General features: G+C 32.0%; 1 protein-coding gene and 1 pseudogene across 2 annotated transcripts; both read left to right on the plus strand.

Annotated features, from left to right (window-relative positions):
- The first annotated feature begins 747 nt into the window (after positions 1-747).
- LOC126927459 (G-patch domain and KOW motifs-containing protein-like) lies at positions 748-1,751 on the plus strand. 2 transcript variants are annotated; one of them, XM_050743589.1, is made up of 3 exons: positions 748-828; positions 943-1,186; positions 1,472-1,751. In XM_050743589.1, the coding sequence occupies exons 2-3, from the start codon at positions 983-985 to the stop codon at positions 1,583-1,585; spliced, it is 318 nt and encodes a 105-aa protein (XP_050599546.1). In that variant the 5' UTR covers positions 748-828; positions 943-982; the 3' UTR covers positions 1,586-1,751. The 2 variants fall into 2 exon arrangements, with proteins under 2 accessions (XP_050599546.1, XP_050599545.1); XM_050743588.1 differs by having other exon boundaries at positions 749-828; positions 943-1,201.
- A 303-nt stretch (positions 1,752-2,054) lies between these two features.
- On the plus strand, positions 2,055-5,469 carry LOC126927452 (omega-amidase NIT2-like; annotated as a pseudogene).
- The last annotated feature ends 8,191 nt before the right edge of the window (positions 5,470-13,660 follow it).

Consider the following 13,660-nt stretch of genomic DNA (forward strand, 5'->3'; position numbering starts at 1 on the left):
TATTGATCTATAAGTCAGTGTTAAAATAACAAATAAATGGCAGAAGAAGGAAAGAAGATTTCCTTCGGTTTTGCGAAATCTATTAAGAAACCTGTGTTAAAAAAATGCTATTCCACAAGAAAAAAAGAAAGTTGATTACATTGAATGCCTTGATGAGAAAGGTATTAAAGTAATAGGGTGAGTTCAAAAGTAAAATTTATAATCAAGAAACATATAACCTCAACCTAACCTATAAAAATCACCAATAGCGGAATATATATATTTGAAAACAATTTTTTTATTTCAATGAGGAAGAAAAAAAAGATGAACCTCTAATTATTCCATTACTAGGTTCAAAAACCTGGCATGATAGAATTCTTAATAAAATAGATGCAGACATTTTCCTTCCGAAGGCAGATAAGGAAAAGGTAGGAGACGCTAGTGTTAACGAGGCAAAATCAAAGCTATCTAATGGAAAAACATCGCCAATAATATCAATAAAGAAAGAGCCAGTTGAAGATAGTGAAAATAAAGTTGTTACTTTAGAAGAGCAAGCGACTAAAGAAATCATTGGGGAACTTAAGTCAAAGAATAAATATGAAACTAAAACAAATGATTTAACTTTACCTTTAGTAGAAGATGAATCATTAAGAGGCAAAGAACAGGTACGTTATCAACATATTGATGTGCAATGCACAGATGTATTACATTTGCATATTATAAATATCGTTTTGTATTTTTCAGTCTACGTTAGAAGATTATGAAAAAATTCCTATTGATGCTTTTGGTTGTAGCAATGTTAAGGGGAATGGGATGGCAACCAGGAAAGGGAATTGGTTGAAATGAAAAGTATGAATTTTACTCTGGATTAAATTAATTATATGTATTTAATACATCACTTATTGGAAAGTAAACAGAGAACATCATTTTTTATTTCACAATCGTTTATTCTAACTATTACAGATTAGTAGCAGCTGTCATACCAGAATTACGACCAAAAGGTATGGGTCTTGGAGCAGACAAAGTAGCATTGCAGAAGAAAAATACAGATTTCAAAAAAGAAGAGGAAGAAGTTAAAATCGAGAAAGGAACATTTGTGAAAATTATAGCTGGAGAACAAAGTAATAATTATGGTCAAATAGAAGGATTCGATGATGATGCAGGAAGGCTCATAATAAAACTAGCTCTTGGTGGAAATATAATATCTGTAAATGAATTTATGGTACAGCCAGTGACTAAATCAGAATATTCTAAGAACTCAAAAGTTCAAAGTTAATATGAAGTGTTAGTTTTTCATTAAGGGACATTTAAGAAAATAAATTTGAATTGACATATACATATAAAGACATAATCGGACATGTAGAAAAACTAATTCAAGAGTATCTGTAAGTGTGTTGTTGCATGCAATTTTTTAAAGGTCCCTTCTATCTTTATATAAAATATGATAAATGTAGAGGTTTTAGATTTCAGTATTTTATGGGGTTAATTTCAGATACGAAAAAAGTATGAGGAATATAAGGACAAGGAATCCAAGGGACTCAAGCAAAAGATGGATAGAAAAAGATCAATGTCCCCTGACCCCGAAGACGGTGAAGAACAAAAGTAGTAATAAAAGAAAGAAAATCGGAAGTACGATGCACAATAAGAACAAGTATGATAAAGTGGGGGATAAAAAATCAGAAAGACGAAAAAGGCGCTCCGAATCTAATGATGACAGCGATAGTGATTCTGAAAAGAAGAGACGGAGAGAAAGAAGTAACTCTAATAGTAATGATTCTTATAAATTAAAAAGATTGAAGAAGTCAAAGAAACGTAAGAAGTACGATTGCTCGTCTGAAAGATCAAGTAAAAAACGAGACGACGAGAAAGATCAAGATCTCGATCATTTAGTAGGCAGTAATATTTTCCAGGAACGTATTCGGTCATTTTACTTTCAAGATAAATTGTACAATTTTTATTTATACAGATTTTATAATAAAGTGTATTTTTACAAAAGTATATTTCTTTTCTTACCCTTAACTGAAAATTACATTTAATTATAATATGTAATAATGTTTACAATTACATCAAAGTTAATGTCCTAAACTTTATCAATAATTATTAAAAATCCCCGCGTATTGCTTACGTAATGTTGATATCGAGTAATACCATACATAACCTCAAAGAACATTATGATACTTACGAACATCGTTAAACAAGTAGTGCGAACGATGTCGAGTAAGTATTCACTATGTATAAAGTATTTATAAATAAAAAGTATGGGAAATATATAACCGAGTGTATTTAACTTTTCCAACATTTTAGCATTTCGCTTGGCGTTGGTACAACTTCAAGTAAATGAAGTAAAAAGCAAAAATGTAGAGCGGGCAGTTTCCTACATTTCAAGCGCGAAAGAGCATAATGCTGATATTATCGCTCTTCCTGAATGCTTTAATTCACCATATGGAATACGTAATAATTTGTTTCTTTTTCTAATAATTTATTATATGTATAACAACTATATAGAAAAAAGTAAAAGTAGACAAATTACCTTAACGTTCATACTTCCATAAAGATTGTGAATTGACTCGAGAATATAGAATTTCCCCATTTTTATGATTATCGTGATTTTTGTATAAATATATTTTTTAAGATACTAATAATTAGGTACTTATAAACTAGTATTATCAATTATTTTGTATTTATAATTCCACCTATAATAGTTAAAAATTAAAGTTAGTTAAAATCTAACTTTATGTTTCAAAAAGTACTAGCAAAGTCGTTAAGTAACAAGTCACTGGTACTGACCCAAATAGCATGATTGTAATTAAACATTTCTAAATATTCATTTTTCATCTTGAACCTGTAGAAACAATTTATTATATGTACTATTATCTAAGTAATTATATATTTAAGTAAATCTAAATATAAAATTTAGTTATTTTAATAATTTAAAAAATAAAAAATTGACAAACATTTCAACCTAATTTATGGTTGGAACAAAGGACAGTTATTTTTCATTAATTGAAATATTGCAATGCAGAATAGTTTCCAAAATACGCCGAGAGTATTCCTGATGAAACGGTGAAACGAGCGTTGCTTTATCGAAGGCAGCTAAGGAAAACAGCATTTATGTAGTTGGTGGTACGATACCTGAAATAGAGGGCGATAAATTGTACAATACCTGTACTATTTGGGGTCCCGATGGAACTTTGATAGCAAAACACCGGAAGGTAAATAATATACCTCCATGTGGCTTTGAAATTGAAAATATTGGGGTGGAGAAAGTGACTCTATCTAGGAATAATTTAGGAATATGCATATGTACATACGTGTACTATAACCAATTCTATAATTTAAAAAATATGTTATAGGTTTATAAAATACGTTTTGATACGAGAAACATACATTTTTGTCGTAATATAATATATAAATTTTTGTACAATATATTTGTTTTGTAATATAAATTTTTCACATAGGAAAAAACTTATTTTTTCTTAAAAAATATTCCTTCTCAAATATTATTAAATGATAAAACTTTTTAATAAAAGAAAGTGATAAAAACGCTGTCAGTTATTAAATAAAAAACAATTAAAGTTTAGAAGTTCGTAACATTGATGTTAAATTACAAAAGTTACAGCAATAGAGTTAGCAACTATATTTTTATGTTATTAGGTACATCTATTCGACATCGACATTCCCAACAAGATTACTTTCCGAGAGAGTGATTCACTCAGTCCTGGTAATTCCCTAACAATGTTTGATGTGAAGGGCTGCAAAATAGGTATTGGCATTTGCTATGATATCAGATTCGAGGAAATGGCACGCATTTATCGGAACAAAGGTACAGTAGCTTAATCGAACAATACTTAACTAGCATGAAAGTAACTATCTTTCTTAAATATATTCTATATAAAATATAATCAATATAATCTGTAACTCTGTATAAAAAGGAGCTTAATTTAAAAAACCAGTATATTCGCTGAAAATGAAATAAATAAAAGAATTAGAAGCACGACAAGAGGACTGTTCTCGCATATTCATAAATTATGGAATATGGACTGTGCAGCTACAAAGTTAACTAAAATTCAGTGGTCTCGTATTTCCCGTTTCTCTGTGTTAGGTTGCCAAATGCTGATATATCCGGCGGCATTCAATATGACCACTGGACCACTGCACTGGTCATTACTTCAGCGTTCCAGAGCGAATGACAATCAATTATACGTCGCCTGTATATCACCGGCTCGTGTTCCTTCAGCAAGTTATGTCGCATGGGGACATACACAGTTGACAAATCCCTGGGGGAAAATCCTTTATGATTTGGAAACTCAGGAAAATATGGTGGTCACCGATATCGGTAATTTCCAGCTTAACATTAAAAGCGAGAAATCCATGATGTAATTAACTTTTAGTCTCGTTGGTTCATCGATTTTGCCGGCTCCCTCTGTATTTGTTGAATTTATTAGCAAGCATTACTTATTACTTCGTATGTTTTTCTTTTCTCTCAGATTTGAAAGTTGTTGAGGAAGTAAGGGCTCAGATACCTACATTTTCTCAAAGACGTACGGATTTGTACGACACTGTCTATAAAAAGGAGTAACTCTACACTGAAACAGAAAATGTTTTCTTATAATATTTCTACTACAATACCGTTTTTTTTTTTTTTTTTTTTTTTATGACTTATTACTAATTACTTATCATTTGTACTAAATGAATAACTCAATTAAGAAAACCAAAATGTTATAAATAATAATCTGTATATCTTGTGTATCAATATGTAATTGGATATTGTAATAATATTGGAATGTCTTTGATCAGGGATATGATAAAGAACACGCGAAGACTACGTTCTTTTGAACATCTTTAATATCCATCATTTATAACATTAAACATCTTTTTTAAATATTTAGATAGATTAATACGTAACTCTTTATATATATAAACATTAATTTGAAGTTACAAGCTTAGAGAAATTGGGTCGATTAATATTTATAGATCGGCTGTCTTGATGAAAGGCTTAAAGAAAGCAAAAACATAACAATGTCGCAAATATAATTTATAGTTTAACTTCTTTCTTGTATCTGTCTGCCTTTCACGATGTTTTACCAATTACAATAAGTAATTTCGACTTCTTTGCGCTCCGTTTTAACGCATTCGAGACCGAAAGAAATTCATATCAATCAGTAGGCATAATATATATAACTGTACATAATATATTATAGTATAACATAGTATATAATTTTATATTTTAAAAACATGAGGCATAAAATTTAAGATTGTCATCGACTTAAAATTAAAATATGAAAAGAATATTCCAGAGAGAGAAAAGCACAGTATCATTCTAACAAAACATTCAGATCGTACTGACACCCAGGAATCGTATTACAATAAAATCTCGGTCTCGAATGAATTAACACGAACGATTAACATGAAACACACTTGCGGCTTAAACACCTTCGATATCGAGGAAATTCAAACTTTACAAATAAAAGCAGCCTGTTCCTCTTTCCACCACAGACTCTCATACCATATCCGCTCTTATCCAGGCTTTTACTTGAAATCTCTGTCTATTTACAATTTAAATTTACCCGGACCACTCGTTGAGTCGGCAGCCCTTTATAAATATATAATGAACCCAGAACATATACCTGTGCCCCTAGCTGGTATCAGCTCTAGTAACGTTCATACCGGAACTTTCATACGACGCCAATTTGTCACGCGTGAACATCGATTCTTTCAGGGGTCACGGCTTTATGGGATTATATCCTTTAAAGTAATTAAAGTGATACTAATGATACAGAATTTTTTACAAATATTTAATATGTCCATAAAATAGGAAGTTTCGTGCTCTCTTATTTTATATTAATTATAAATTAGTAAGTTTTACATTTGTTATCTATAGATTTAATAAAATTATTAAAATTCCATGAAGACATATTCTGGAACACATTAGAAGATTTTGCTGTAATTTACAACGGATGCTCCGAGTACGAACAGGCAGTAAACGAACAAATAGAAATTCAGGCTATTGTGGTAGTATAGCTCACGTGGGATTTTAAGCTCGAATTGGACTTAAACGTTACGATCGTCGTGAATAATTACGATATATACCCTGTACGACGAGCAGAGAATCTTAAATTATTAACGGCAATTCCTTTGTGCAACGTGCAATTTTATTAACGGCCTGTAACGAATGAACGGCTCGTTTTGAATAAAGTTTACATTTAGAAAGTAAACACAGAAACACATTTTAAGAAACTAAGATATCGAGTTCTACTTGTAAACATCAAGTGCTCTTCGTTTGAGAAGATTACGAGTCTCTTCTTCGATAACGACATTAATTAAGAAGTTTCGATACCGTTTATGACATTAAGATCTCATTAGTAAAGTTATATCATTAAAATCTTACTGTTCCTAGAGAATATAATATAGTTAAAACTTCCAGAGGATCAACAGGTAAAGAAATTGTTGATAAAAGCATTGTTAGTGACAACTGACTGTAATCGATATCTGCTGGGTGAAGTTGTGTGTTCTGAGAATCTGTGTTAATGCAAGGATTCTGTTACAAATCATCAACTAAAGAGCCAGCGGGCACGTCCGACCGATCGATCGATACCACGAACCTCGAATGAATTAACGCTCAAGGTGGAACGGATTTAATAGATCGAGTGTTAGTGTAATTTGACACTTTGTTTACACTTGCTTTATGCAAACAAAGTTTGATGTTCTGAACTCGATGGTTATAAGATCTTATTGAAACTCCAGTATTTCACCCGCACGGTACGACACTTTGTTGATGATTGTCCTTGTATGTTGTTGATACTCCCCATCAGCCGTTAAATTTTGTTCGTCTATCGTACTTTTCTAGCCAGAGGTTTTCCCTGATGTTTTTCCCTACTGTCTAAGTCATCAGGTTTGCAGCTCGGGGAGGACAGATAATTCGGAATTTCCCAAAGGAAGGAGAGGTGCCGTCCGAGCCATAAAGGGACGGTCACTCAAAATGCCGAATAGATTCATTTAAATAATTATGAGAAACAAGTAAGTTTTGTAAGCACAAGTTTTCAAATGTTATAGTTTGAATCTGTTCTTATAATTTTAAAAAGACCTTACAGCCAGGATCTCTAAAAAATTCGATGAAAATTCTCATGAGACATCAATTGAAACAATTAAACGCAACAGAGAATGGGTATAATCATATAATTCCTCCCCATTTCAAAATTCATTCATATACATCGATTTTTGTTTTCATATTTGTTTTATGTGTGAAGAATATGTATTTATTGGCATCAAAATATTTTCTGTTTCAATTCCTGGTCATTTTAGATCGAAACTTCCAAATATCGTTGATTAAAAATTTTTTAATTTTTAAAATGAAAGGCACTAGTTATAGGACAAAAAGTTGTTTCAATTATTTGAACATTCTGCTTCATTCCTACAATAACATATTTTATTTTAAATGAAAACAAGAAACAATACTATTGTGTATAAGTTTAACGGAGTGACACAGGTGATTTGTAGCTAACACTGTAGCTAACATAGTTTCTGCAATATACCCTTTAATCGAATAGAAACAAGGGGATTTTAGAAATTTCTATTAACCGACAGTATTGTCAACAAGTTTTAACAATGACTGAAGGTTGCAAAATTAAATATAAAATGATTTATTAATAGCATATGCAGTGTTAAATTTGTAAATAAGCAGTTTATCTTTTAAGAATAACAAAGACACCAGAAAATAAAAATAAAGAATATTCTAATTATATTGCAAACTAACGAATAATGTAAAGAATTTATTTTTGTTATCTATATCACAGATTTTAGGTAAAATATTAATTTACTTATTATTAGGAGATTGAATTTGAAATATAATTATAATTTATAAGGGACACCTTTAAACTAGCAGATATTTGGTAGCAGTTCTCTAGCCTTTGTACAATATAACACAGTTCAGTTTAATTGAGTTTAATACCTTTGACCAGCCAGTTTCCAATTTCATTTATGGCATAATCTCCTGACAATTTCATACCCTTCGAAAGAAACACGATTTTCTATTATTGTTTTACAATCGCGGAATATGATCAGTGTTTCAATTAAGCTCCACTGTTTTAATTTCCCGTCTACGCACGATGTGGGTACACCGTTTTTTTGTTGTTTTTAGATACAAGTGACGAGAAATTATGAAATGATATTTTAAATTTAAACTGATTTCATTCATTGATTTATTGTAGCGACAATGGTAACTTGTTTAAATAAAGATTTTATAAATAAAATATTTAAGGTCTAAAATAATAAATTAACACATGTGAAAACATTAAAGCTGTTACCCTTATTCATGGTCTTGTTGGAACGTGTTTAACGAGCGTAACGTAGGCGTGAAAACGAAAACGTTGAGACTCTTGTGGCGTAAAAAGACTGAATTCCTCATAAAAATACAAGAAACGAATACAAGAAACGTGCACATAGTTTATTCTCGACCTTGGATACATAGAACCAAAAAAAAAAAAGAAAAAAAAAATGGGTTTTCTGAAACTTTCGTTTCTCGTGATGAGTACTTTATGATGCAATAAAAAATTTTGTCTGAAAATTATACTCAAGATCAATTTCATGATCCATTTTCTCTAACAGATCTCCATCTTCCACAGCTATAACAAATAATTTTTTCACACTCTATACATTTAACATCGATTATAATTCTGATAATTGAAACACCGAACATCAATGTGTTTATTCACTACGCTAACACAGATAACAATTAACAACTTTGACAACTTCCTGGACACCCTGGGCAATAGATTCATAGCTGGATTCCTCGGCTGATCTCTCCTCTGATCATTCCCCCGTGATAGTAACATAAATGTCCCCTCCTATTGAACCCTTCACTTGTGCAGAGATCATAGAAGCAATCAGTCGCCTAAACCCCAAGAAAGCAGCAGGTCACCACCTAATAGGAAATAAAGCAATCAAGTAACTTCCGATAAAAGGGATTGCACTGGAAAAAAACAAGAGATTAAGAAAAAATTCTGAAAGAGACACAAATCAGTAGTATTATTTTATATTACGTTGCGAATTACTTTTCAAAGTAATTCGCAAGTAAGTAATTTCAAAGTATTTCAAAATATAGAATAAAAAAAATTAAAATATTACAATTACCATCAATAAGCTCAGCGTCCACATATGACTATGTGACACATAGTGATTGACGCTTCCAGATATGGGACTATGGTTCTGAAGTGAACCATTTCTGGGTGAGTCATCGACGGTAGTGACATTAAATTCGATCGGATCTTCTGTGGGGTTTAGGCATTCGATGTTGCAACATCTGCGTTCAAAGCGGAACTTCTTGCACTTCTGTAATAAAAAGAAATCGATTAATTGTACGGATCAATCGTCACTAGACTATTTGAAAATTCAGGTTATTCAAAGAATGAAAGAAGAAGGAATTGCTCCAATTCCACCATTGCTTTAGCAAAACTAGTATTTGAGAACCATTAGTCAAATATATTATAACACTAATACTAATACTAACGGTTTCACCGTCGAAAAGTGGATCTTTCTAGCATGTCTACGCAAATGAAGGTTGGAGGGGGGAGGGGAGGGGGGAACTGTACATGCGCCAAACACCTTTACGTTCGTAATTTTTCACACAAATTTACAACTGTAGGGAAAAAATTATCTCTGATGTTTCAGATGTTAGAAATTGACAATATCGCATAACGGAATGCTGTGTTCTAGATATTCTATTTTTGTTACGAAAGTGGTACAAACGAAGTCCACTTAAGAATAGTACAACAAAATCGGTTGACGTTAGGTTATCATGCAGATATCGCGGCTTTTGCTTTGGAAAGCACGCAACTGCCAGTCTCGTCGTCCCTTGTAAACGAGAGAAAGATATTGTAATTGGTCGGGATTAACATAAAACTCGTCGCATGCGATCAGATGGCCTGAATGTTTAAAAAACGAGAGTAGAGTGCGTGCTACGTGGTTCTAACAGTTTAGGCGGAAACTAATTATTGTAACCGGAGCCGAGATATGTAGCGATATTACTTTCCTCGACAAAGCGTATAAGGTGAGGAAAGAATCGCGATAAGGTAGAACAAGAGACAGGAATTCTTTACGTAAAGCAGATCTGTCAACTAGATAGAGATCCTACAGCTATAACTACAGTGAATCCGTACTCTGGCGAATTGTCGTTTCACAAATAAAGCTTCTGAAAAACGGAATTCATAGAATATAACTGCTGTTGTAAGAATCTATATATCTGATTTTGCTGCCGTATTTGTCAGAACGTTTGTTTATCAAAAAAACGCATCCTCTGTAATCTTCTGTAGTTTAACAAGGCACAGTTAATAAAAGAGATAGAGCGTTAAACGGTGACGATTTAATCACAGTTAAATAGATATTGGTCTCTTTAGTTAAAATGCCCTATGATTTATTTGCATCATTTTTTTTCCATGCAATTTAAAATATTTAAATAAACAATATTTACCAAATATTCAAATATTTAAAGAAACAGTAGTCCATACAATATAATTTTATTTGATGGTTATTTGATATTTAATATTTTGGTTTACATACAAAATTGAAATTATACTTTGCTTGAGGACAAAAATTCTAATTGCATTCCTAACATATACCAATAATTATTGATCGAAATAGAAAGAACTGCAGGACTAGGAAGATTACTTAGCATCTTATATAGCCTGGCAAGGCTCGAACGTTTTATCTTCCTGTAGATTTTCTTTGCTTTTAGACTTTCCTTCCATTTCTCTGAATTGGTATCTTCTGTACACTATTTATAAAAGAAGAATAAATTACATGTTACATCCAAGTTACCAATCCAAATAATTTTAAGTAAGAAAAGAGATCTAATGCAGCAGTTTCCACTTAAATATAGATCCGACGATTATTTACGAACAAATAGTATAAATCTTTTAGCAATATGAAATTCGCAATATTTATTCAAATATTTATATTTATAGTACGCCATTAGCAAAGAAGACATGTTTGCGTGCGTTATCGATTTTACGCTTTTGCCACGCAAACATGGAAATTGCGATTCGAAATTGAATTTGCACTGGAAACGGTTGACGTTACGACATCAATAACATATTTCAAAAACACTGACGATATCATACGGAATCAGAGAGATTCTATGAGAAGTTAAACGCATAATCATCCTATTGTAAATAACAGGAACAGAAAGTACACAAGGAATAATACAGAATCATCCTATCATCCTATCCTATTATACAGGATTGCTTTGATTCGAGCTCAAACATAGGGAAATCTGAAAGAATTTTTCGCAGAATTTCCTTCCCCTTTGAATTAGCTTTTATACAGAACGACTTTAACCTTTTCAAGGAAATACCTATAGAGTGTGACGATCTATGATTTTAAATAGAGAGGTATATCTGAAAAGAGGTGGATGTAAAACGTAGCATATAAAACGTAGATCAAATCTTTATTCAAGGATTTTTTCTCTTCGCAGAGAATCAGGTTTTCAAGAACGATCGAATATGTATGCACTTGATTTACACGTGAAGTTGTCATTAAAAATATTGTTGCGTTTAAAAAGATAAATATTCATTTAAATTTAATGAAATTGTTAGTCCAATTGTTTTAAGCTTAAAGATATGTAGGTGTCACATTTATATATTGAAAACCTGGGAGCGGCATTAATTAACAAACCTAGTCACGCGCACACGTACTTTAAAACCATGCTTGAAAATCGATATTCCCTGAAACAATGCATCGTTCTGCGCTTCCAATTTATTTTCGCACGAAGAATCAGTCCATTCATCGTTGCCGTCACCATCGCTACTGTAATCTATATTACTCGAATAAATTCTATATCTTGATTGGAAAATCGCATATTTTAACGAACTTTCTGTGTTTTTTTTTTTTTTTTTCTATGATTTTAATTGGCAATTTCCGAAATTGAACTATAGCTTGAGAATAAACCGATAATATTTGAGGGTATATATACATACATCATGTTTTTGATGGGTTTTGTAGTAAAATAATTGTAGAAAAAGCAAACTTTTTAAGAAAAAATTACCATATTCGAGTAATAAATTATAGAAAATTACCAATGTAATTCAGCTAATTAGTGCCCCAGTTAATTTCGATGTTCACTACCACGCCACTTAAGAAGTGGTTTCGTGTCCGAGCGGATTTCCCCCACGTAAAGAAAAAAAGAAAAAGAAAAAGGAAAAAAAAAGAAAAAGAGAAAGGAAGAAAAAGAAAAAGAAAAAGGAAAAAAAAAGAAAAAGAGAAAGAAAAAGAAAACGAAAAAGAAAAAAAAAGTTAATTTGGATGTTATAAAATGTTATATAACCAAGAACTTATCTTCTACTTGGTAGTCGCATAAGAGAAGACCGAGCCATTGAATCGCTCAAATAGATTAGCTGATTCGCTTAACGTAATTTTACTTCCGATGACGTAAACAAGAGCAGAAAGTACACAAGTAATAATACAGAAATGTCAAATGTACAGAAGAATAAATTTCGTTAAATCATTAGCACGTAACATTTCCTTATAATTCCATTTGTGTATAGCAAAATAGCTTGTGTGCTTTCATGAATTATAATTGATATTTAGAAGCTTTCATGTAGGTAGATATATAACTCGTGTTAATTAGTAATTTAACAATACATCATGACAACATATCATTTTCGTTTCTTCGTTTATCTCGTTATGCGCGTAAACGAATGTGTAAATAAAGACATATAATCAACGATAACATGTAGTGGCAAACATGATAATTATCGACAAAGGAGAATATTGGTGAAATGATTGTGGGTGATTTCACTCGGTGTATCGGTACATAAACTTTGATAGACATTGCCGGTGGATTCGCTGTCGGTGAAATCGTGTCGATGAAATAATTGTCAGTGATTTAAAGATAACCCAATTTATTGATCTCCCCTTCATAGAGTTGTACGTCTCTCTATAAAACATATTCTACCTGGAAGGGCTGAAACATTTAGCTTAGTCACACTAAACTGGACTGGACTGCAAGTAAGAAGATTGAAATGCAAAATTCACGTGTGAGCGCAACGATTTAGATGGAAAGTTCGATAAGGCGATTATGTATATTAACCCGAAAGAAAGCTCATGGCTTTGCAACGCGTTACACGCAACACGGAATTTCCCTCGCTGAAATAATCCTATTACAACGATACGATTTTCCTTAACAGATCTCGCAATGTAATTCTCCCTCTACAACTTTTTATTAGGTTTGAAACACGAGAGTTTCGAAGCTCTGCAAAGTCTCGCGAATCTAGAAGTCGAGTTTCAACGTATTTTCGCTTCTTATTTTATAGCTGTTAATAGTTATTATCTCACTCTGCACGTACATCAAACGAGTACTTATGTAAATCCAAAGGAAACGGAAACAACCGAGAATAATTGAGGATAATTCGAATACGTACCGATTAGTAAAGTGTTTGGCAAAGAAAAAAAAAGGAAAATTGTATCGGAGAAATAGGGGAAAAACGGTGGCGTACATCAAGCAATCTTTATGGCTGTAATACATTTATTATTCATTTATGTTCATTTTCTATCGCGTAACAGACGTTGAAATAACGAGCATATAAATCTTGTATCGCTCGACCTGACTTTTCCCGATGGAAAAATATTCACCAGCCTGGGATCGTGCATCGCTAATTACTCCGTTCTACTTTTCGAACGCGTTTCCATC

Source organism: Bombus affinis, unplaced genomic scaffold (assembly GCF_024516045.1).
Source record: "Bombus affinis isolate iyBomAffi1 unplaced genomic scaffold, iyBomAffi1.2 ctg00000119.1, whole genome shotgun sequence".
Classification (NCBI taxonomy): domain Eukaryota; kingdom Metazoa; phylum Arthropoda; class Insecta; order Hymenoptera; family Apidae; genus Bombus; species Bombus affinis.

Coding starts and splice junctions, on each gene's coding strand:
- LOC126927459 (XM_050743588.1), top strand. CDS start 983: ATGGGTCTTGGAGCAGACAAAGTAGCATTGCAGAAGAAAAATACAGAT. Junction 1,202..1,471: donor TATCTGTAAATGAATTTATG/GTACAGCCAGTG, acceptor GGTTAATTTCAG/ATACGAAAAAAGTATGAGGA.